At 36.2% G+C, this 25,670-nt stretch overlaps 1 protein-coding gene across 2 annotated transcripts in view; it reads right to left on the minus strand.

Annotated features, from left to right (window-relative positions):
* LOC145276962 (short transient receptor potential channel 7-like) overlaps positions 1–25,670 on the minus strand; it is a 946,690-nt gene that overhangs the window by 365,109 nt on the left and 555,911 nt on the right. For both annotated transcript variants that reach the window (XM_080128503.1, XM_080128502.1), the window contains one exon: positions 21,295–21,474. In XM_080128503.1, coding sequence (XP_079984629.1) covers positions 21,295–21,474 — 180 coding nt within the window. The remainder of the gene's footprint in view (positions 1–21,294; positions 21,475–25,670) is intronic.

A 25,670-nucleotide genomic window follows, 5' to 3' on the forward strand; every position in this document is an offset into this window, starting at 1 on the left:
TTCTCAAAAGAATGTCTAAAAAAGTTATTTTTTTATAATGAAACATTTTTGGAATTAAAAACCTACTTGATTGATTTATCTTTTATATTTTCATCTAAGTTTCATCTAAGTTTTTCATGTTCGCTTATTAAAGTCTGTTTTCAGACGAAAAAATATAACCTAGTGTTTTTCGACATTTTCTTTATTAAAAGTCAATTTATTGTTTATTAAATAAGTTAAATTATAATTTCTTATTTGTATTATAAAAAGTGTTTTAATGTTTGCTTATTAAAGTCTGTTTACAGACGAAAAAAAACTAGTGTTTTCGACAATCTCTTTAATAAAAGAATTAAATTTAATTATTTATTAAATAAGCTAAATTATTATTTATTATTTGTATTATAAAAACGTGTTTTTAACATTTAAGAAAAAGAACCAAAAATAGCCGATGATCTGCCCTTGTGGACCCTATATTTCCGCCAGCTGTCGTTATCTCTCAAACAAGATGGAGTGAAGGAAATCTTCGATATAACGTGCGATAATACTTGATTTTCTTAAACAAAACCCCCCAAAACCTACTTGATCGATTTACGTGATTTTTGGAATATAACCTCTTCATGCAGTGACAAGTAAGTACATTATAAAGATTTTTCTAGATATTTCTTGTAAAAAAATATTTTTTGGCCCGTTTATGGACAAACACAAAATTATGATATAAATTTAATGTCAAAATGTTATTTTCAGTGATAAATATTTTCTAGCATTTCTGGAAGCATCATCGCAGACTGATTTACTATTGCAGACGTGGGATGGGGGTGGGAGTGAGGTTGACGACCTTCTTAGTTAGAGTCAACGCAGAATACACGTTTTAATTTTTTTGTTACAGAATTCGCTTTGACATTTCCCATTTGCTCGCAATTCAAAAGATTTTTTTAATCAATTTCACTCCCTTTTTGTGTACGTAGACTTACGAGGTGCCTTCAATAAGTTTCCAGACTTTAACATTGTCGTAGACTCTTAAAAATTCAGTATGTTATTGCTATACATGTTATGAGATAACTAACCAATTTTTACGATTTCAGGTTCAAATGAACAGCTAGAGCAAGAATTGTAATACACCCTACTAAAGCCTGATTGTCACAGCTGGTGAAATTCAAAAATGCAATCTGGACGTGAGGGCAGTTTAGAAGAACAGTATGCAATAAAATTCTGTTTTAAACTTAGAAAAAATGCCACGGAAACGTATGGAATGCTTAAAACTTCTATTGGACCATCTTGTATGAATCGAGCATCAGTTTTTGATGGCATAAGAAATTCAAGGAAGGCAGGAAGTCTATGAGGGATGATGAGATGTGTGGGAGGAGTAAGGAAGTCAGAACACCAGAGTTAATTGGCCAAATAAAGAATTTTCTGGATAAGGGCCGTTGTGTGCCTATAGAGAAAATAAGTGCACAGTTTGATGTCAGTGTGGGAACTGTACACACAATTATTCTCGAAAAACTCAAGATAAGGAAGATTTGCGCGAATTCTCTGGTCCACAACTCTATCTTTGTCACAGACTATTTCACTAAGGTGGCTATCAAAACAGTTCCTCGCCTTCCCTATAGTCTAGACCTTGATCCCTGTGACTTTTGGTTATTCCCTAAGCTCAAGGATAACCTTAGAAGCTGTTGTTATGAGACAATTGAGGAGAGGAAAGAGGCTGTGACGAGGGTTATTATCTCTCCCGCACAATATGACTTCCATGAGGACTTCCATGGGGTCTTCCAGAATCGTTAAATTTCTCGAAGCTAACAATATTGTGTTTTTATTCGATCGACGAATATTTCCACTAAATTTGACCTAATATTTATTGCGTCACGATTTGTATAGGTACTAGTTACCACTAACTATCCCACACACGAAGGAGTAATTTCGTTACAGCACAAAGGTTGAAAATAATATTTCTGTTTATTTTTAATTAAACTGAAATTAACAAAATTTCACGAATAAGATTCGAAGATATCATTTACGATAAAAAATAAACACAGTTTTATCATTTCAAACACTGCTGCTAGACAGCATTAAAAATTAGTAACAGAATGCAGTACAATATATAATACACATGTATATAATCAAATAATATTATAAATAACACGGTAAAACCGGGCAAATACCGTAAGCAGAGGGCCGGACAAACATGGTAATTCACATCGTAACTTAAAAAAACCGTATCCTAGGGCCACCGTATCCCGCGGTTCTACTGTACACCGTTTCAAAATTACTGTGAATTTTCAAGTTTAGCGTAATTTTCTTTCGCTAGATGGAGTAGAAGTACACATATACATTTTTTTTAATATACAAATAAATACACGATAGTGCTATTTCGCCGGCTAGCGTTAATAGGCATGACCTATATGGAAAGGATATATATACAAGCTGCGCAGTAGAGACGCATAAAAATGCCAGCTTCAGCAGGATGCACATGTGTTCGTGTGATCGAAAACATGTGACGTAATTATATTATTTAAATATTAGTTTTTACCTTTATGTACGCTCATTTCCGCAAAAAGAAAAATAATTTTTTCAGAAATTTGAGGAATTAGTTAATGCCACTTAGCGGAAGTACTGCCCTAGTAAAGGTGGCATGCAATCTGACAATTATTATTATTATTATTATTATTATTATTATTATTATTATTATTATTATTATTGTCATCTATATATTATTACGCTTGTCGCTTCGGCCGTTATCATTGCATTTGTAGACATACTTTAAAATAAAAATGGAATATTTCCAATCGCACCAACCATTATTATACTGAATTCTCTCATGAAAATAGACTATTGCAAGCCAGTGCCTGGTGGGTACAAATCAGAATAGTCATATGTTATTTATCGCCAGCGAGTGTATGATCGGTGCAGATCACAATACTCATGTTATTTATCACCAGCCTGTGTCTAGTGGGAACAGATCACAATACGTTAATAAGTTATTTATCGCCAGCTAGTTGTTATTATTATTATTATTATTATTGTTGTTGTTGTTGTTGTTGCTGCTGCTGCTGTCGTTATCTATATAATATTTTGCTTGTTCTTTCTTTAGTTAGTCCGTACGTTATACACTTGGAAAAAAGGCCGAATACAATTTTTGGAGAAAATTAATTAAAAAAAGGTAAAATTCGCGAAACTTTGCTTTTAAATGTCATATCTTTTTTTTTGTTACACAGTGATCACCACTTATCAAGGCCCGGAAGCCACTCAGGGATAAGGGTTATTGCAAGTACATTACGTTAGTGTGGAGATTTGATGAAGTGTTTACTTAAGGGGGCGGTTCATCAGGAATTTGTTAACATTGGACTTGAAGACATCCAAGTTGTAGTCCGGAGGGAAGCAGGCAGACAGAACAGAGTTCCACAGGCGTGCAGTTCTAAGAAAGAAGCTTTGTTCATTGAATCCGCGTTTTGATTTAGGCACAGATATAGAGTGGGGGAAATTTTCCACAGTGGATTCAGCTAGACGGGTGTTTTTCGTGAAAGATTGGCGAAGGGGGACCAGAGATTGGAGTTCAGACGAGCATCTGCCATGGAAATAACGATAAAACAAGGATAGGCTCGCAAAGTCTCTTCTGTGGGAGAGAGGTTGCAGGGAAGAGAAAAGTGCATCCCCCACTAAGCCGCAAAGTCTATTTTGTACTCTGTCAAGGCAGGATAGGCTGTTTTTAGCAGCTCCTGCCCAGATATGGCAACAGTATTCCATCCTTGGACGTACTTGGCTTTTATATAGATAGAGAATTGCATCAGTAGTGAGATATCTTCTGGAGTGGTAGAAGGATCCCACCATCTTTCCAGCGACCTTGGCAACAGACTTGATGTACGTGTTCCATTTCAGATCAGGAGTAAAGGTCAAACCCAGAAGCTTGTCAAAACACGGGGCCTCACCCAGACGAGAGCCATCCATCACAATTGATGCCAGATGGGGGTCAGAGCGTTGATGATGTAAGGATAGGAGTTTGGTTTTGGATGCATTAAAGGTAACCAGCCACATCTTCCCCCACTGAACCACGCGCTCGAGATCAGAGGAGAGAATCAGAGAGAACTTTGTCATTTACAATATTTGATGTGTTTCCATAAATGGTCGTGTCATCAGCATAGATGTCAACGAATGATTTAAGTATGTGTTTAGGGAGGTCATTGATGTAGATCAGGAAGAGAGTTGGGCCCAGGATTGACCCCTGAGGGACTCCAGCATTTATATCGCAGGCCTCCGATTTTTGTCCATCTACCACTACTCTTATGAGCCTATCGGAGAGAAAAGATTTAATGATTGAGAAAACATTTCCAGTTATACCGTAGCTGGAAATCTTGTGAAGTAGACCCTTATGCCATACCTTGTCGAAGGCCTTTGATATGTCAAGAGCAATTGCCCTAGAAAGGAAGCCTTTGTCAAGAGATTCACTAATCCTGTGAGATATAACCGTCAGCACATCTGCGGTAGATCTTGCAGAGCGGAAACCATATTGTGTGTCACTAAGAAGGTTATTCCTGCTGAGGTGGTTGACTATTTCTCTATTTAATATGGATTCCAGCAACTTACTCATAACACACAGGAAACTTATATGTCTGTATTGAGAGGGAGATGACTTATCACCTGAATTCTTAAATACAGGGCAAACTGATGAGGTCTTCCAGGGAGTCGGAAAGCACTTCTCCTTAAGGCAGTGCTTAAATAGTTTCGTAAGTATGGGAGCAAGTTCTGGTTGAAGCTTTTTTTGGCAAGACTGGATAAAAATATGAGATTGGCCTTCTTTTCATTTAGTCTCGTTTTCATATATCATTGACTAGCAGGGCGCTCAGTGTTTCCAGGTCGAAAAATGCGCTTAAATATGATTATTTAATTCATGCACGTTTCGGATTTATTATTATAGCGCCAATACACTATCGATTATTATCTTGTACCTAATATATAGTAGTTGCGGCCAGACATTACCCGGTCGTACAATATGCTTAAATATTATATTTTATTTCGTACAGATTTCACGTTTATTATCATTGAGCCAATTCTATATTGTTTATTATATTAAACGCAATATGTAGTAATGGTTTATAAAGTTAAAAAAAAAAGGATTCATATTTGCTGCGTGTTATTGTTTTTTCTTTCTAAAAACTATTTTTTGCGCAGAAAAATATCAGATTCATTAACACATATTTGTTGATTAAATATTTTTTTATCGTTCCTTGGAATTTCCATGGGTCCTGCTAGTTATTATTTACTCACTAGGAGTAGTCATACAAGCCATCATCAACAAATTCTCTTTGAGAACAACTTGTGGTGTTCCCTGGAGTTTGAGTGACAACAAGTATCCACATATGTCCATTACTCTCATCCTCTTTCGATAACCTTTGCAAAAGAATTTGCGTTATCGCAACAGCCGTTTTCCATTGATTGCTTAGTTGGGGGCGCCTATTGGTCTTCATTGGAATGTGAGTGACAATAAGTCTCCCCAACATCCCAGTTCTCATTGTACTCATCCAGCCGCAGTCTGGTTGGTGCTTTCTCTCCTCGGTCTTTCCATCCTCCTGACCCTCATTATTTGGTGTGCTGCCCATTTATGATAAGACTCACAGAAAAAAAAGACTTATTTTTCAATCATACAGTTTTAGTTTTCATGGTTTCATGTGATTTTTCCTTGTGTTTGCACCTGTAGCCGTTTCTGTGTCCAGTTTCTGTGTCAAGTTTATGTGTAGTTTATGTGTGGTGTTAGTCTCCACATTCAAAGGTTTTCCTTAATATTTCTGCAGTTTTCATTATTGAAATTCGTTGTACTTCTCTGTCATCCCTCTGATTCCAATCTCTCTTATGTTTTTTTTTCAAAGATTTTCGACATGGTTCCTCGCGCTCCTACTATTAGTAGTGTTATTTTTATTTTCTTCATTTTCCAGATCCCTTTTGGGCTCTCTGGCTAGTTCCGTGTATTTGCCCGGCTATTCAGTCTCTTTGATATTCACTCTGTGGTTTGCTGCTAGCGAGACATTTCCTTCTTGTTTACTATTATGACATCTGGTCTTCTTGCTTGGATGGGTTTATCCGTTATTATTATTATTATTATTATTATTATTATTATTATTATTATTATTATTATTATTATTATTTATACGACTACTACCAGTAATAATAATAATAATAATAATAATAATAATAATAATAATAATAATAATACAACGAATTTCAATAATGAAAACTGCAAAAATATTAAGGAAAACTTTTGACCATGCACAATTCACTACATCTAAAGGATGATATTGACAGACTCTACGTGAAAAAAAAAACCCAATAAAATGGCGGCAGAGGACTGGTCTGCATAGAAGACTATGTGAATGACACAAAAAATAACTAGAAAAATTCATAATGCAATATACTGAAAGGATAATTATGGCAGCGAGAGACACTAAATAATAATTTAAAAAAAACCCCAGAAAACAGTGACAAATAAAAAAAAGAAAAGAAAAATGGGAAGCGAAACAACTCCACGGAAGAATCATAAGAATGACAGAAGATGAGAATAAAAAAAACACTTGGATATAGATGCGAAAAGGACATGTAAACCGAGAAACTGAATCCCTAATAATTACAGTACAAGATAACTCGATAAGAACCGACCATATCAAAGCAAATATCGATAAAACACAAGAAAACAGACTCTGTGGACAAAGAGGCGAAACGATAAACCATATAGTAAGTGAATGCAACAAACTGACCTAAAAGAAATACAAAAAAAAAAAAACAGGCATGACCAATGGGGAGGACAATACACTGGGAATTATGCAAACAACTACATTTTGAACGTACTGACAGATGGTACAAGCATAAACCTGCAACAGCTATCGAAAACGAGAATCACAAAATCCTATGGGGCATGGCCATACAGACGGACAAACCCATTCAAGCAAGAAGACCAGATGTCGTAATAATTAACAAGAAAGAAAAATCCTGTCAAATCGTAGATTTTGCTGTCCAGCTGATCACAGGGTGAGTATGAAAGAAAAGGAAAAACGGAGCAAATACACAGAGCTAGCCAGAGAGTTAAAAAGAATTTGGATGATGAAGAAAATCAAAATAATACCTATAATAACAGGAGCACTAGGAACAATCTTGAAATCTTTGAAAAAAGAATGGGAGAAATTGGAATTATAGGAATGGCCGCAAAAATACAAAGACTAACAATAAGGAAAACGGCTGAAATATTAAGGAAAAACCCTTGAATGCGGAGAATAATACACATGAAACACATGCGTGGACCAGACAGCCTTCTGCAGAGACAAAACATGAAGAAGCTTTACAGGGAATGAAGAACAATGAAGCTGCATATCAACAAGTTCCACACCCCCATCACGCATCCACTCCCATTGCCGAATTACCTTCCCCCCTATAAAAAGTGTGAAACTTAAGAGCCGAGAAAGGTCAAGGAGGATGGAAAGACCGAGGAGAGAGCACTAACCAGATCTCCGCTGGATAAGCGCGAAGAGAACTGAGAACTTGGGAAGACTTAGTGCCACTCAAATTCCAGTACAGACCAATGGCCGCTGCCAGCGAGAAGAGGCTGCTGCGAGAACGCAAATTTATTTGCAAATGCTATCGAAGGAGGTTGAGAGTGCTGGCAATCTGGGGAGACTTGTTGTCACTAAGCTTCCAAAAAACACCACAGGTTTTCAATCAGACGTATGATGACCCGTGTGATGTGAGCCAATAATAATAATAATAATAATAATAATAATAATAATAATAATAATAATAATAATACCAACAAGAAAATAAGTATTGAGGCTGCACACTCTTGCGAGACAATGTAAGGATGAACCAAAAATTGAGCTAGGCCTTATATAGTAATATATAATATATTTGATGGGACTGAATATTTCCATAGTTTTTACTGTGATAAAATAGAATCAAATTTTGTTCTTTCATACAAACACACAAACAAAAAGATAGACTTTCCAATAGTTCGTATGTTTCAGATATTTTCTTAACATTGCTTGACATTTGCGCTCGGGCATCTTTCAGATGTTTTAATGGCAATTTTGAAGCAATGAAATAGCTACCAAGAGTTTCTAGAAGAATTAAAATCATATTGGACGAATTCAGACAGTAGAGAAAAATTGTAAGCGTATTATTGTCACATGTAGATTCTCTCAGCATGTTTTGTCTGAAGGAGATAGAGGGCTGATGCGTAATTCGGAAACACAACAGAGGAGAGTCGATGGTATTCATGCATTTGTATACACGGAAGGGTTTGACTAGCAAAACGATAAATACATAAACATATAGTAATTGTCTGTATTTTTGAGATGAGTTGTTTTCATTGATTGAGATTGTCGGACTGACTTCCTCATCTTGGTTGTTATTGTCACAACGTTTCGGCCGTTTTGCCCTAGTGACATATGGCCGAGTGGTCCTAGACGTTGTATCAAAGTTTACAGTTACCCAAAGGTGCTGAGTTCAATCCTGAACGAAGGCAGTGAAAAAGTAACATTGAAAAACAGTGAATCAGCAACTATGTCCCAAAGCCTAGCTGGAGTCCGAACACGGTACCCCCGTAATAATAATAAAGGGTTGGGTTCGAGACTCCTAACAAACCGTTCACCTGACGAAGGCCGGAGGGCAAAACGGCCGAAACGTTGTGACAATAACAACCAAGATGAGGAAGTCAGTCCGACAATCTCAATCACATAAACATATACATAGATAAGTAAATAAACCGAGATTATCAAGATAACTACTTACTCACATATCTTATGACTATGCAAGCATAGCTTTCTTTCAGTATTACTACAGGACTCCTTGGTCCTTAATATGACCTTAAACTATATCCGATGGTGAGGCCCCAGTTTGCGGGCTTTGGGGAGCGTAGAGCCACCCTTTAATTGCCATTGCTCCCAGGTCAACTCTGACCCGGAGTGGTAGTAGCTGTTAGAGTCCTAACTATGGGTTAAATAGAAACCAACTTGAAAAAAAAATATATTCTATTAAAAACTTTGTTCAAAATAACCGGATTCGGAATTAAATAACCTGAAAAGGGTTGATATGCCGTAAAACAACACTCAATCAATCAATTAATCAATCAACAAGACTCTTACTAGGATTATGCTGATTGAATGCAGACAGGGATAAATACATTTGGCTTATCAGGAACAATATGAAAAGCTATCACGTGGACAAATAAAAAAAAGCAGGGTTGAAATATTAGCCGGAAGTCTTATATAAACGGAACAGTATGGGTATGGTGATGATGATAACTTGTATTTTGATTATTTCACTTTTATGGATAGTTACTTGGTGATTTCTAAAGATGCGAAGATAGTCCACTAGGAACTGTTCAAACAACTCCACTTTGAACATGTCAAGAATTTGTGTTTTACAAACTGGAAACACCGGAATCGTTCGGAACAAAGGAATATAAACGGACATAGTCATCTAAACAAAAAGAAAGGAAATGCAAATTGTCGATCAGAAGAAGAAATCAGCCAAATAGTAGATTTAGCTGTCGTTGAAGTCAAAGGAGACAAGAAAATAAGACAACTAAATAAATACATAGAAGTTGTCTGAAAATGTCTGAAACATGGTAGAAAGGTAATGTAGCATCAACAATTAAGAGAGTATTAATTACAATTCGCAAACACCTGAAAAAAAGTCTGATATGAAATCAAAATAAAAGGACAGCTTCATATCATACAACACACGACACTGGTTTAAACAGATAACATAGCAAGAGATATCTTACAGCGAAGAAATTGACTCACATGGCCAAGTGACATTAATAAACCACAAGTTAAAATAAAGTAACGCTTCTAAAATATAAGTAGGAATATGTGATTACCACCCGGGGGAACTGATGAATTATATATAAGAGAAATCCTATAATTTGACACCCTAGCCTTTATTCCCAGAGAAATATTGCAGAGACACTAACCTGATACGACGTAAAACTAGATTAAGAAAATAGAAAGACCAAGAAGAAATCGCACTTACCAGGCGCCGACTGGAAGGATAAAGTTATTATTGGAATCCTAAGGAGGCTTATTGTCATTAAAATTTCTAAGATAGACATCGACCATTCTTAGTGATAATTTAGTTGCTAACGGCGGTCTTGAGAAGGCAAAGGAAGATTGAAATAATGATTGAAAAAATCAGATAGTATTTGAAATCTTGAAATAAGTGTTGTTGCCTACACAACAGCTAACACCACCTGTTTTACCTGATCTTCGGTAATGACTTGTGTAAAAATTCCTACTGATAATAATAATAATAATAATAATAATAATAATAATAATAATAATAATAATAATAATAATAATAATAACTCCATTTGTTTTTGTTAAGGTACTGAAAAATAGCATTATATCAACAATCAACATGGACATGTACACTAACGATGTTAAGACTAGTTGAGACTCGTCGTAGAAATCTTTAACCGTTTATGCTAGAGCTTAAAATAATGTATAAGCGAAAAGTTTGTTATAAGTCACACCCGGTTAAGAACAACATGCAACCAGTTTTCAGAATCTTTTTCTTTTAGGAATCTTTTTGTCCAACTTGGGATCTGTAATGAATTTCGAACGGAACACATGAGAGTAGCATGCTTTAGTCTAATCAAACATGATTGGGTAAGAGTCCGTAGTAATTCATGATTGTATTTTTATTATTACTTGTACTAAGGATTGAACCTTCAACACCCAAAAGAGTGTTTCTTAGAATTGAAAACGAAGTATTTTATCCGCTACGTCACGGGTTCTTGCAAAGATCCGTGAATTAAATAAAAGTGTCTCTTTCGAAATTTTGTGCAGATTCCTGAGTTCGGCAGAAATGTTCCCGAGTTCGACAGAAACATTCCCGAGTTCGACAAGATACACGTAAAGTAGGTCGTGGGTTAGATCGGTCAAAACGTGTTGAAAACGACTCGCAAAATGAGAACAGCAGTCTTAATAACCAAAAATAATACGAATTATCAATCCTTATCTAAAAATTCAGAAGCAGATTGGACTTTATTAAAATTGGTCTAGTAGATTGAACGCGTGGTTGTGCCAGTGAACCAAATTAGAAAGATATCAAGAGGAGCCTTGAGAAAAGTGTTGATTCTGAAGCTTAGGATAGTGCTTCATACAAGAAAAGGAAACGTGTGGAATTGTGCCAAAGATTTTGGAATCAAATTTAGATTTACTTTTCCCAAAATAATGGCTGCCTTTTAAAAATGCCACTATCACCTATTGTTATTTCCAACGTCCTATATCGCCGCCCCGCCGGTTTACTTCTCTCTGTGATTGTTTTGAAATTCTGTCTGATTGCAACAATTTGTGTTTTTGACACGTTAACTTCGTTTCCGACGGCCAAACAAAATCAAATTAAAACAAAATTCAAATTTATTCTCAGAGGAGTCACTAATCACAGAAGAAAGAAGTCCGCCAAAAATGTTGCTTCTAATTTTTTTGTTTAGAAGATGCGTTACTGTGTCCCTTTTTTTTCTTTTTTCTAGCTTCTTCTTATGGACAAAATTTAAGATGGTTTTCTTATTTAAGCTTTTAAGAAACGGCACTCACGACTGGGCATAAAAATACAAGTATACTTCCGTGACACCTCGTTATGAATGACGGCTCTTCAAGTAAGATTCATTACATAAATCACCCTTAGAAATTAGGAACTAATACGATTGTTTTATATTTTACTTTTATTCCAATCAGAGAAGATATATTGCCACTTAGAGGTAAGAGGCCTCTATTTGGACCATGCCTACAGGGACACTGGAGGAAGTCGAATTGTGATATGTCTATTCGCATTACATTTAAATTGTCTGCATGTTCGTACAGCCAGAGAAGCAGGAAACAGGGATAGAATTCCATAGTCTAGTAATTCACAGAAAGAGACTATTAGAGTAGAAATCTTTTTTTTATTACTTTGGATTCATCACTTATCAAGGCCTGAATGCCATTCGAGGACAAATGTTAATGAATGTAAGGTGGAAGTGTAGTAATCGTTAATAGTGTAAATTGGGTAGAGTTTGATTATTTATGGGGACGGCTGAACAAGAACTTGCTTACATTGGACTTAGAAGGCTACCATGTTGTATTTAACTGGCAAGCAGGACAGCGGAATAGTCTTCCACAGGCGGACAGTTCTAGGAGAGAAGCTTTGTTCATGGAATCTGCGTTTAAATATAGGCACAGATAGAGAGTGAGGAAAATCGTTTATAATGATTGTAGTTAGTCGAATGTTTCTTGTGAAAGTTTGGCAAGGGGAACCATAGATCGGAGTATATCGAACACTTGCCATATAAATGGCGATAGAGATGTCTTTTCTGTGGGAAAGGGGTTGCAGGAAAGAGAAAGGACATTGCTTACTATATTTCGAAGGCAGTTTTAAACTCTATCAATGCTGGATAGGGCGCATCGAGCAGCTCCTGCCTACATGTGGGAACAATACTGCATTTTAGGGCGTACTGTACTCTTATACAGATAGAGGAATGCATCGGCAGTGAAATACCTGCTGGAGCGGCAGATAGATCCCAGTGATTTTAGCAACAGATTTGATGTATGTGTTCCATTTTCAGATCAGGAGTGAAGATCAGTCGCAGAAACTTGTCAAGACATGGAGCTTTCCCAACACAAGAGCCATTCATTTGCATAATGTTTTCCGGCAATTATATATATTATAAGACATATATAGCGAAGACGTGTTATTTCGTTGTTTGTCGGGTAAATCGAAGATATTTACGCTGAGTGGACCCGAGTACATCAGATTACGTTCTATAAAAGTACATGTAAAATAGGCACACGGATGCAATATTACGGCGATGAAACAGGGTTTGGATTTTGGTTGTTCGTTGCGGGAAGTGTTTGATTGGAGACTCTTTTTTTAAAATTCTGTCTAAGAGGGAGAGCCCAGATGAGGCAACACTACTCCATACATAGGCGAAAGGTGTTTTAATAGAGATACATGGTACTGGCATATGTGAGTAGTTTCCTAGCAAGTCTTGTTGTTTTGTTTTTTGACATTGCAGAACAGGATTGAGTTTTGCTAATGGAAAATATGTAAAAATAACATCAATGTTTGGTGCATTCCAGGCCAGAAAGCGGATGTTTAAAAACAGTCTGGTCTGGTAACACCAAACCGTCTTTCGGAGACAGTAAAACACATAGTTATGTCTCGGAAATAGAGTGAAAAGCACATCTTATTTTTCTTTTATTAATATTATTTTTTCCTTGTACACATTTTTGTGAATTATTCCACGGATTTCTGCCTTTGGATTATTATGGACTATCTTCTTCCAATTACGTGATTTCCTTGGATTTTACTTGTACTAATGGAAATTCTTTTAACTTTCTTTAAGTTTTACATTTGGATTTTACCGTCACTGGATTTTTTATCTTCCACCAGACTATCCATTAATGTGTAATCACCTTTTTCTTTACCATATTCCCTCTCCTTAACTTATTTTGTTTTCAAATAACATCTTTGACTTATTTGTTGTTTCATCAAATACTTCTGCATGCAAAATCCGATCCCGCATTTTGCTAATTCCTACCCCCTGATGAGAAGGAGAGTATTTCTTCGAAACTCCGCGGATTAAGGACTATCCATTTATCTAGTGATTCCTTTTCAGATTAAATATGTTTTTAACTCATTTCAAAGTGTTTTTTAACATATTTCATTAACTGTTTGCTCATATATATATATATATATATATATATATATATATATATATATATATATATATATATATATATTATTAACTGTTTGCTCATATATATATATATATATATATGTATATGTATATATAACTGAATTTATTATAAGGTGCCTTACTATATGCGTATGTGCACGGATATGTGCCTGTACCTATGTGCCTTTGGATTCATATATATGTGCGTACATACATACATACATACATACATACATACATACATACATACATACACATATGTATGCGTTAACTTCTGTTATTTGACTATAAATATGAAGAGTAGGAAAAAGAATATTTTAAGTCGTCATGCAAATATTGATCAGTGACTGACAATCACAGAGGAAAGTTACACCATTCAACAAGCCAAGCTTGAAGCAAACGTTCTTACGAGAACATAAAAAAAATAAAAGAAACAAACTAGTTTTTATTTCCATCGATGTTTTGTCGTCTATAAAATTGTACAAACAAACTTAATGATACGCTTCTCTCTACTTAAAGAACACATGTAAATATCAACCAATTTGAGAGAAATAATAATAATAATAATAATAATAATAATAATAATAATAATAATAATAATAATCATCTTATTTTAATCACAACATTACACGAAAGGCTAGCTCAAAACCTGAGAAGATGTATACAGGAAACAAACGTGTCAGATTGAATGACAAAATGTAAAACCACACTGATATACACACAGAAAAGAACTTTCCCCAGCAATTATAGGCCGATCACGTGCGTGACAAAGTATGAAACCGAAATGTAGTCAGAGCTATCATCTTTTCTTTCTTACAGCTCCTATCCCACAGAAGAGAAGACTCGTCTTTCTTTTTAAATTTTTTTTTATTACATTTTCACCCCAAACAAGGCACATTGCCACTTTGGTGTAGGGGGCTACTATCAGGGGAAACATCTACTGGGGTACTATGTAGGGATTAGGGCAGCGAGATGTTGGTTCACGTTGCACTTGAACTTATGCATGTCAGTACAGTTGGGGAAGCAGTGACCTGGAATGGAATTCCAAAGTCTAGCTGTTCTGGGGAAGAAACTACTGGAGTAGAAAGATCTTTTACATCTAGGGATCTCTACAGTGTGGGGGTGGGATTTTGCAGCTTGTCGGGTCTGTCGAGGGTGTTCACGTCGTGGGGGCACAAGTGCTTGCAGTTCTTCAGAGCATTCACCATTATAATACTTGTAGAACAGGCAGAGGGATGCAACGTTTCGACGATGGGACAGAGGCTGAAGTTTAGATGCCAGTTTAGGGCCTATCAGATTTGCGACCCTCTTTTGAACCCTGTCAAGGAGCGAGAGACTAGTAGCCGATGCACCGGCCCAAATATGACAGCAATACTCCATACATGGGCGAATAGTGGCCTTATAGAGGTACAGGATACTTTCGGGTGTTAGAAGTTTTCTAGCACGGTAGAGAGAGCCCACCTTCCTCGCAGCGGCCCTGGCAATGCCCTCGATGTAATTGTTCCAACTCATGTTTCCTGTGAACGTTAGGCCAAGGAGCTTGAGAGACGTACTCTCAGATAAAGAGTCGTTGGCCATTGCTATAGGTGGTAGAGAAGGTTTCTTGTAATTATTGAATGAAACCAGTTTTGTCTTGGTGGCATTGAACGTTACCATCCATTTTTGTCCCCATTCCACTACTGATTGGAGGTCATCCTCTAGTGTTTCTGCCATTACTTTAGATATATGTTCATTTGTTTTCCTGTCGTGCCTGCTATAGAGTGTGGTGTCATCAGCATATATACCCATCTCAGAGGCAATTTTGTCGGGGAGGTCATTTATGAATATCAGGAACAGCAGAGGTCCAAAGATAGATCCCTGGGGCACTCCCGCATTTATATTATATTGTTTAGATGTACGACCGTCGAGAACAACCTGGATTTTTCTCTTATCTAGGAAGGATTTAATTATGTTAAGTATTCTACCAGTGATACCGTAAGATCTAATCTTCCTGAGGAGACCCTCATGCCATACCCTGTCAAAAGCCTTAGATATATCTAGAGCTACCGCTCTGCCCTCTCCCGCTTTGTCCAGTGAATGGTATATGCGTTCAGAGATTACAGTGAGGATGTCTGCCGTGGAAAGGGCTTGTCTAAATCCATATTGATGGTCGGTCAGAAGTTTAGCGTCTGTAAGGTGCTGGACTAGAGCATGGTTAATTAAGGTCTCAAATATTTTGGCAAAAAGTGGGAGGAGGGTAATAGGGCGATAATTTGATGGGTCAGTTCTTTCGCCAGAATTCTTGAATACTGGTACCACAGAAGCAGTTTTCCAACAGCTCGGAAAGCAAGATTCATTAAGGCATTTGTTGTAGAGTTTGGAGAGAACTGGAGCTACTTCGACTGAGCACTTTTTTAATAGCAAAGCTGGGATGAGGTCGGGTCCACATGCTTTCGAAGTGTCAAGGTTTTTTATGATAGCATGCATCTGAGCAGGGGTGATTTTCAGATCGTCTAGCGTGGCGTCTGTCCGCATAGGAAATTGAGGTAGGGGGTGGTTTAGAGGGTCCAGTGTGGAGTTTGAGGCAAATCGACTGGCAAGCATGTTAGCCTTCTCGGTTGCTGAGCAAAGAACCTCGTGATTGTTAGTTAGTGGGGGAATTGTTGATTGCCCATTATTTACTACACTGTTGTAGATTTTCCAGAAGTCACGAGTTCCTAGTTCTTGTGCTTCGATGCGTTTTTTAGTGGTTTCCGTAAATTCCCTCTTAGCTGTCGCTATTTCTTTCTTAACGTTACTTCTAGCTTCTATGTACTTCTGTCTGTTTGAACTGGACTTATGTCGGTTAAACCTGCGGAATGCATGCTGCCTTTGAGCAATGGCAGTTGCGCAAGTCGAAGTAAACCATTGGGGAGAGTGGGGCTTGCTATAGAATTTCCGCATGGGAACATGCGCTTCGATTGCAGTTTTGAACCATTCAGTGGTCTCGGTTGCACACTGTTCAGCAGGAAGAGAAAAAATATTTCCCCATGGGGCGTCTCTGATAAGATCTCTGATAGCTTCCCAGTCAGCCTTTTTATAATATCTCGTTGTTTTGAGCACTGGCTCTTCAGTTTTGGGTCTAGAGTTTAGGGCGATTTCAACCATTATCACCGCATGATCAGCGTTCCCAAGTGGGCTGTCGGCTTTCGTTACACAATCATCAGGAACTGTGGTCAAAAACAAATCTAATAGTGATGCGTGTTGTTCTTCCTGATCAGGGAAGCGGGTTTCAAAAGTAACAATTTGCGATAGGGAGTGAGATACAGAGAAGCTATGAGTTGCGCTGCCTGCTGCATCTGTGTAAGTAGAGAATCCAAGCCAGTTTTTGTGATGGACATTAAAGTCGCCAAATACATGTACTTGGGCGCTAGTGTCGAAGGAGAGTGCTGTGTCTATGCTGTCAGATACTTTGTTTATTATGGTGCAGTCTTGGGTCGAGGGAGAGCGGTAGAGTAAGTAAAAGTAGCTAATGTTGTGTTGCATGATTAGTCTAAAGCACATAAAGGCTTGATCATCCGTTTCTAGGTTTGTTTCTCTAGTCAAGGGAAGGGTATTACGAATGTAAACTCCAAGTCCGTGCATATGTCTGTCAGAGTCCTTACGACAGAGTGGGAGATATCCAGGCATGTTAAAGTAGTTAGAGGGGATGGAGGAGTGTAGGTTAGTCTCACTTAGTGCTAAGATATCCGGGGTATTTGTTAGGAGAAATGCTTCGACATCAGCTAAATTAGTTCTAAGCCCACGGATATTTGTGAATGCAAGCCTCAAGGGAGGAGGCAAGTTGGATTTGTTTGACTCTAAGCCTGGTTTAAGCTTATTTTTAGATTGTACTGTCATCATGTTTTTTAACGAGTTTTAGTTGGGTTAGGGGAAGCCGAACAGGAGGTTATGCAGAATATCACACATGCATCACAAGTAGACCATCAGCTGACCCTCCATCAACTAGGACTGTGGCCTCAGGAAAGCCCACCGGAGATGAGTGCAGGGTCCCTTTCCATGCGTGCTATGGCACTGCAAACAACCCGATATTATTCAACTGTTGATGGAGCAGCCGCTCTAAGCGCTACCAAAGAGTTAGGGCTTCTGTACTACCAGTCGGAAACAGCAGCCAGTAACTGTCAATCCGGTACCCTCAACCCATCAGAGGAAGGTCAACCCAATCTAATTGCTCAGGCATATGTGGTACTCAAGCATTCTCAAGTGCCCAGCTTTAGGGGTGGGGTGTGTCGGGAGTGGGGAAACGGCGTTCATTGCCCTAGACAAGAAACAAGATCTATCACTGGGTGTTTCTGTCGAATCACTGTGATAGTATCTCTGCGCCTGACTAATAGGCAAAGAAGGAGTATGGAAGCCGGGCGATAGGCAGGACCTATCTACTCCTTAAGCATTTTAGGTTTGCAAACCGGTAATTTGATTGAGTCACCAGCTCTAGGAAGGTTGTCATCCAAGCCTGAAGAGGCCTCCATCCTCTTTGGTTTAGTTTCAGAGTTTTCCTTCTCCTAGACGGATGATCTGGAAAGATCTACTGGGTCCGTCACCACTGAGAGGGTTTGCTCCGCGCCTGGGTTCTAATCCAGGTATTTCTGCGACCCCGCGTGGTTAGTTAATGTTATTGGGTTAGTTTGTAGAGGTTATATCTGCTAAATAGTTACACTCCTCAAAGTGGATTAGGGACATTGTTATTTCATTGTTACTGGATAAAGGGGTTGAGTAGAGCTCATGCAGTGTAAGCAACTATGATTGTAAGGAGGCTTGTTAGGAGGAGATAATGTGGTTTGAGGCTTTCTCTTTTGTATATATATATATTTTATTTTTTCCTTTTATTTTTTTATTTTATTTTTTTTTATTCATGTGAGCTTGGGTCTAGTATAATATTAGAGTGTGAGTAGGTGTTAAGAATTGAACTACGAGTTGTGTCTAGTTACATGTACTGTAAATAATTCTCTATTCTTTTCTTAAAAAAGATTTGGAACTTATATGAGAGAGGGTGCGTACATATATTTATGTATGTTTACTCTCCTGACCTTGCACCCTCTGCTATGTGAAAAATATTATCTGCATAACTGAGGGAACACATCTACCACTCCCTGAATAACCGTGGTCCTCTTCCCAAAGAACAGAAAAGAATGCCAAAAAGGAAAAAAAGAACCCATGGTCTGCTCTATATAGACCAAAAGATTCTAAAAGCGGTAATGCGATGATGTGGATCGATTACAAAAAAAAAAAAAAAACATTCGACAGGATCCAACGAACATGGATAATAGAATGCTTAAACATGTATAAAATATCAAGCAGGATTACTATCAAGCACTAATTACTAGTGATAGAAAATACAATGAAAGCATAGAGATTGGAACTGACAGCTAACAGATAACACAGAACAGAAATTAACATACAAAGAGGCATCTTCCAATACATATCAAACCCAGTGACCGATCAATTTGCACCGGAAGATACCTGACCAGCTAATCGGAAGTGACGTGTTATTGTCACGTGTTCTGGTTAGTTGGATTGAGAACATCAAAGGGAAAAGATGATCTGGGAAGTGTCTCCTCCTGAGGGAGTCTTAGACGTGAGATGTATAAGAACTAACCACCCAAGCAGGGATCGTTGATCACTCCTCTGCTATGTCGACTCTCTAGGAGAAATAAAAGAAGATTTATATATACAAATACACAGCGTCTTGGTCTGTCTGAAAACGCCTTTGTTTACGTAGAATCCTCTTCAAAAAGTTAGCTGAAGAACTCTTAGAGAAACGCAAGCAGAAAAACAGGTATGTCATCAAATGTATGTTTCTGCAATTATATTGACACATACCTACACACACGCGCGTCAACACATAGACGAAATTATCACAGTCCGTAAGACTGTAATACATAACAAAATTGTTCAGATACTGAAGAACTACTATAGACATTTAGTGACACGCATACAAAAGGCAACGTGGCATATGTGTGATTGGTACTGACAACTATGTAATATATGGCTGTTTGGTTTTAACATACATCGGTTTGTTACCCTACTATTTATTACTTGTTGTCGTCGTTGTCAATGTTGTTTTTTTTCTTTTTGTCGTTGTTGCCGTAGTTCTTTTTGTTGTTTTTTTTTATTATTGTCGTTGTTCTTTTTTTCTTGTTCTTACTTCTTTTTTAAATTTTTTCTTCCCAACTAAAACAGTTTGTTGTGAATATGGATTATCTCCCTTGATAATCCAAGACTATATAAGTTGTGTATTTCCGCTTGACGAGTAGCCAAGTAGTTGAGTTCTTGTCGGTCGACATCCGGTACTCGTGCTGGACTAGTGGCTGAAGTTTGGTGTCTGCTTGGATGCTGCACTCAAATTAATTGTCCTCAGTCAACGGAGGAGGAAACGCTTCTATACTCGGGCAATTTTATTTTTGCAAACTGCCAAAGTGCCCATTTTGAGGGGAGCTGGTTTTCTCTCAAATTAAAAACGACCTTGTGTCATATTTTGTTTCGTGGGGAAACAAATAAATAACGACAAGTAGTCGAATTCTTAATTGAATCATAAATAATTACTAGAGGGAAACTTATCGTCCGGTTTCATTACAGTCACAATTTACGCTGAAAATTTATATTAGTAAAACAATAATGACATACCAACCCAATCTTGTGAGATGTTCTATCCGATATTCATAAAAAATGTCCTCTGATTATATTTTGTACAATTATTATCAAATTCATCATCGTAACATTTCCTACGCTTTTCTTAATCTAGTTCGCCGATTTCATCCAAACATTATCAGCAACATATACAAGCGGTTAATAACATATACAAGCGGTTAATAAATTTTGTTAGTTAAAAGACAATCTTCCACGATAATGAACTTTCGGATCGAAAACAGATATAAAGAAATATCCATCACAGTTAAAAGTTACATTAATAATTTAGAAAAAAGCCAATCACCTCTTATTCTTCTTTCTAAAAAGTAGTTATTCCTTATTACCCCAATTTTCATCTGTTCACGCTTTTTAATTTGTGTCAGTCTTCTTTGTATGTTGTTTTAAATCTAAATAAACGAAACTCTATATAAAAATATTTTTAAAAAATAGTTTAAACATAAGAACTTTTACCAAAATGAATGCATTCAAAAAATGATTGACATGCCGTAAAACGAAACAATCAATCTGAACATCATGAATAAATAGTTGAAAATTTAAAGAAACATTTCTTTTGTGAATTAATGGATTCGAAATTAAATAACCGGAAAAGGTTTGATATGCCGCAAAACAAAACAATAATACCCAACCAAATACCATAAATAAATATTTGAAGATTAAAACAACTTGGCGCATAATAACTGTTTTCAAAATGATCGGATTCGGTATAAAATTAGCCGAAAAGGGTTGATTTACCGTAAAACAACACAACCAGAGCCACTCCAATCGAAATATTACATTTTACTTTCATTTGACCTAAAGAAATCCTCCGACTTAGCAGAGGCAATTTTGAACAAAGATGTGGAGGCGGCAAAAGCCGATAGGTATCCCACATTATAAACACGTTAAATCGCATACTTTTTCCCCCGCACTCGGCGCTTGTCAACTCCCTGCTTTTGAAAGAAATGGGTTTAATGACTTACCTGAGAATTCCGAACTGCTTGTGTCATCGTAGCTGTTCGATTTTATTGACACGATCGATTCGATTGTGTAGGAAGCCGTGTAAAGGGCCAACATGGTAATGTCCATATAATTCCACATCTGTGCAAAGTATTCTTTGACGCCCTCGTCCCATAACTGTTTACATTCTGCCCAAAACATACCTGAAAAGAAAAGTAATGTAACCGACAAGTGATCATTTGGGTAAACAAAAAAAAATGAATTTATTTTTGATACATTATCTAGATTATAGACATGAAGAAATTACAAATATTATACTTATCTGACACAACTGTAGCAGGTGTTGATCAGACCAGTCGAGTATACGGCCCCTACAATCAGTCCGAGAGTGATCTTGTTTCTGTTTGACTGCGGTATGGTTTTGCTCAATGCTGGGGGTACATCCTTCTAGATTTTACCTTGCCACTTTGTTTAAGGATTGTTTAAGGATTTAAATGAAACTACACTATAATAGCGAAATTCGAATTTTTTTTTGTATTGAACTTCAAAGTTAACCAATCGTCCTTACTTAATTGTCAGATTACAGTAATGAATATATCCAAAAATTACGAAAAGCTGTGTCAGGTAAGTATAATAAACTTTTTTTTTTTTTACGAAAATTAGCGAAAATAAAATGTTTGGCTGATAAAAACCAGAGAACGGGAAATTAAATAGCGTATTACTATTGCCAGTATTTAAAAAAATAAATTGTGTGTTAACAATCATAAATATGAGTTACTTGTCTTATTTTTAGTATAACTGAGTTACTTCCCTTGTTATCATTATGTCACGTGTTTCCGAATGAATATAACGAGGCATGTTTATGATAAAAATCAAAAACTCGAATTAAAAAAATAATGCGATAATATTTAAGCACTTCTGATATGTCATTTAAGTAAATACCATTACTTTTAGTTGAAATCGACACAAAAATCAATAGTACCATTGTGTTTTTAGTCGACTTTTTCGTTTTCCGAATTTTGCTATTATAGTGCAATCGCGCCTTAATTTATTGCTCTAAAAATTGCCAACTGCTCAGGCATTTATACGTGCGCCAGAGTGCATTTTCCGCGAGTGTGCTGGTCTTTCAAAATCGCACATGAGCTTTTACCTAACCTCCTGAAGAGGTGGTAAATTAATACAAATATTGTTTTTATTTTTTATATATAATTTAAACTTATGCAAATTACGGACCGTGCAATTTTTAGGCAAGATTTTCAAGTTTACAATATCTTTTATTTATTAAATTTCTAGGTAAAAGTACAAAATAGTTTAAAAAAAAAGTTCTTCTCTTCCCATGTTAAGAATGGCTTTCTAAAGAATAACGCTATTATTTTCGGTATGTTCCGTATTGTGCATAAGGAGCATAAATTTTATACGTTCGTGTATGCTCGTCGTTTACGAAGATAAAAATAAAACAAAAACGTTTTATTAAAAATATTTTGAAGTTTAGTTACAAATATACAGACACAGCATATCCATTATATTATTTATATATAAATATAACGCAGATTATTTTCGGATTATAGAGAAATTATGATGATTCAGATGTTAAAAAAAATAACGTTATCATCACTAGGGCTTTGACAAAAGAATATTCTTATCATTGTTTTGACTCTCGAGTATATATCAGACATAGTTAGACACAGTTAATCAATCAAAAACCACACCACTCCATCTAAAAACATATATGATATTAAATGATATATACTCGAGAGCCAAAATAATGAAAAGAATATTCTCTTGTCATAGCCCTAATCATCACCTATTCGACGTAAATCGTACATTAATGTAGAATATACCATTTTTACTTTGATCTATTCAATATAGGTGTGCGATCAGCTTAATGGAAGCCGCTGGGTACTACAGAATGAGGTACACTAAGTTCAAATCCAGTTAGATCGCGTGTCTTCAGATGAAAAAGAAGTATTATTCTTCCTTATTTAATTTTATTTCGTTGTTTTCCTATATCTTTTCGTTTACCTTATTTTCTTTTTTGCTTTCTTTATTTCCTACTTTATCGTGTTTCTTCCAAAATAGATGAATTCCATTATTTTCTACCTTCTATTTATTTATTTAGTAAACCTAAACCGAAACGTAGATTCCATGAACAAAGCCTCTTTCTTAGAACTGCACGCCTGTGGACACTCTCTTTCGTTTGCCTGCTTTCCAGCTAACAACAATTTGATTGCTTTCAAGTCCAACGTAAACAAGTTCTTGATGAACCGTCCCCCCTAGGTAATCAAATTTATATAATTTTCACTACTTATGATTACTAAGCTATGATCCCATTGACTAATGTATACCCATCAATTCTTATCCTCGAGTGGCCTCCGGGTCTTGATAAATGGTGACTCTTTTTCACCCCCAACAAAAAAAAACAAACATCCGTTGTGCTTTCTCTTTCTTTTTAACTTTTCTTTTCTGTTTTTTTTTAAACATTTTTTTTGCGTTTTAGTTCTTGTAATATCTCTTGCATCAATAGTAATCTTGTCGTGATTTAATCGCATACAATGGATTATTGATAACTTACGCTTGGATGAAAAGCCTTTTCTAAAGTAGACAATACCATAAAGAGTAAAAGTCCACGATTAACGTAAAATGGCAAGTGTTCAGCCTAAACATTATGTACGTTATGATATAAGCTGATTAGCCAGGAGACTAGCTAATGAAGCAGCAGAAAAGCTAAATGTGCTACAGCGCAAAAGAAATTAATCTATTTGAAAAAAAATATTTGAATTAGTAGTTATCAGTGGTTAACAACGCAGACTGACAACCTGGGTGTCGCAAGTCCGAGTCTAGTTCGTTCCACAAAACTCACTTTCACTTAGGATGTTGGCAACCTTCACGTGGTACCTTATGTAAGTATTCGATATCATTCTAGACAAAAATTCCGACTGGAAAAATATCGGGGAAACCAATGCTAGCACTATAATGTTCGGATTCATACGATATGATAATGATGGTATGAATCAGATAGTAGAGTGAAGAGAACCACCACAAGATGAACGTTTAAACATAGACGGGAAAGCCATTTTTCGTAATTTACAGACTACAGGGGAACATTAAGAGCGATAGAATAATAATGGGGGAAAAAAACACAGAGGAGACTATATACCTTTCTCTTTGTAAAACTCAACGTTCTTCAGAACCAAAAACTAAAACCACATATTCCTCTACAAAACAACCAAACTAAACACCATGAATAAATATTTGAAGATATAAAGAACTTGAAACTTGACTGGATAAACCCCAAAAATGTCGTAAAACAAAATAACTGAAGAAACCCCATCAATATATATTTGCAAAGTCGAAGCATAAAACAGCTTTACTAAAAATAACCAGATTTAACATTAAATAATTCGAAAAGGGTTGATATACTGTAAAACAAAACAAGCAAAACAAACCAAATCTAACCTTGAAAAGTGATCATTTACTAAGCGAATAAAAAATACAAGAACATTAATAACTCAAAAGCAAACATCCAATTATTTTAATGTAATTATAAGTTTTATTGAATGTTTATATTCCTTCATTGTTTATGTTCGTCTGCGCATGTACATCAGGGACCGCGTTGGTTCGTTTTTCGTTTAAATGTCAGTCGGACATCTTATATTTCAAAAAGGCGTTTTCAACGATTTGCCATGCTAGTGTTTAAAATAGTATTTTCAACTATCAATTACATTAAGGTTAAAAATGTATTTCCAACGGAACAGTCTGTCACACTTACGTTCGAAATAACATATTTAACGTTCTGTCAAACTTATGTTTTAAATAGCATTCTCAACGGTCTGTCAAACTTATGTTAGAAATAGCATTTAAAACGGTCGGTCAAACTTATGTTAGAAATAGCTTTTAAACGGTCTGTTAAACTTATGTTTAAAATAGCTTTTAAACGTTTTGTCAAACTTATGTTTGAAATAGCTTTTAAAACGGTCTGTCAAACTTATGTTTGAAATAGCATTCTCAACGGTCTGTTAAACTTATGTTAGAAATAGCTTTTAAACGGTCTGTCAAACTTATGTTTGAAATAGCTTTTAAAACTGTCTGTCAAACTTATGTTAGAAATAGCATTCTCAACGGTCTGTCAAACATATGTTTAAAATAGCTTTTAAACGTTTTGTCAAACTTATGTTTGAAATAGCATTTAAAACAGCCTGTCAAACTGATGTTAGAAATAGCTTTTAAACGGTCTGTCAAACTTATGTTTGAAATAGCATTTTCAACGGTCTGTAAAACTTATGTTTGAAATAGCATTCTCAACGGTATGTAAAACTCATGTTTGAAATAGCATTCTCAACGGTATGCCACACTTATGTTTGAAATAGCTTTTAAACAGTCTGTTACGTTTATAATTTTT

Source organism: Euprymna scolopes, chromosome 5 (genome assembly GCF_053919585.1).
Source record: "Euprymna scolopes isolate OS-2025 chromosome 5, ASM5391958v1, whole genome shotgun sequence".
In the NCBI taxonomy this organism is placed as follows: Eukaryota; Metazoa; Mollusca; class Cephalopoda; order Sepiida; family Sepiolidae; genus Euprymna; species Euprymna scolopes.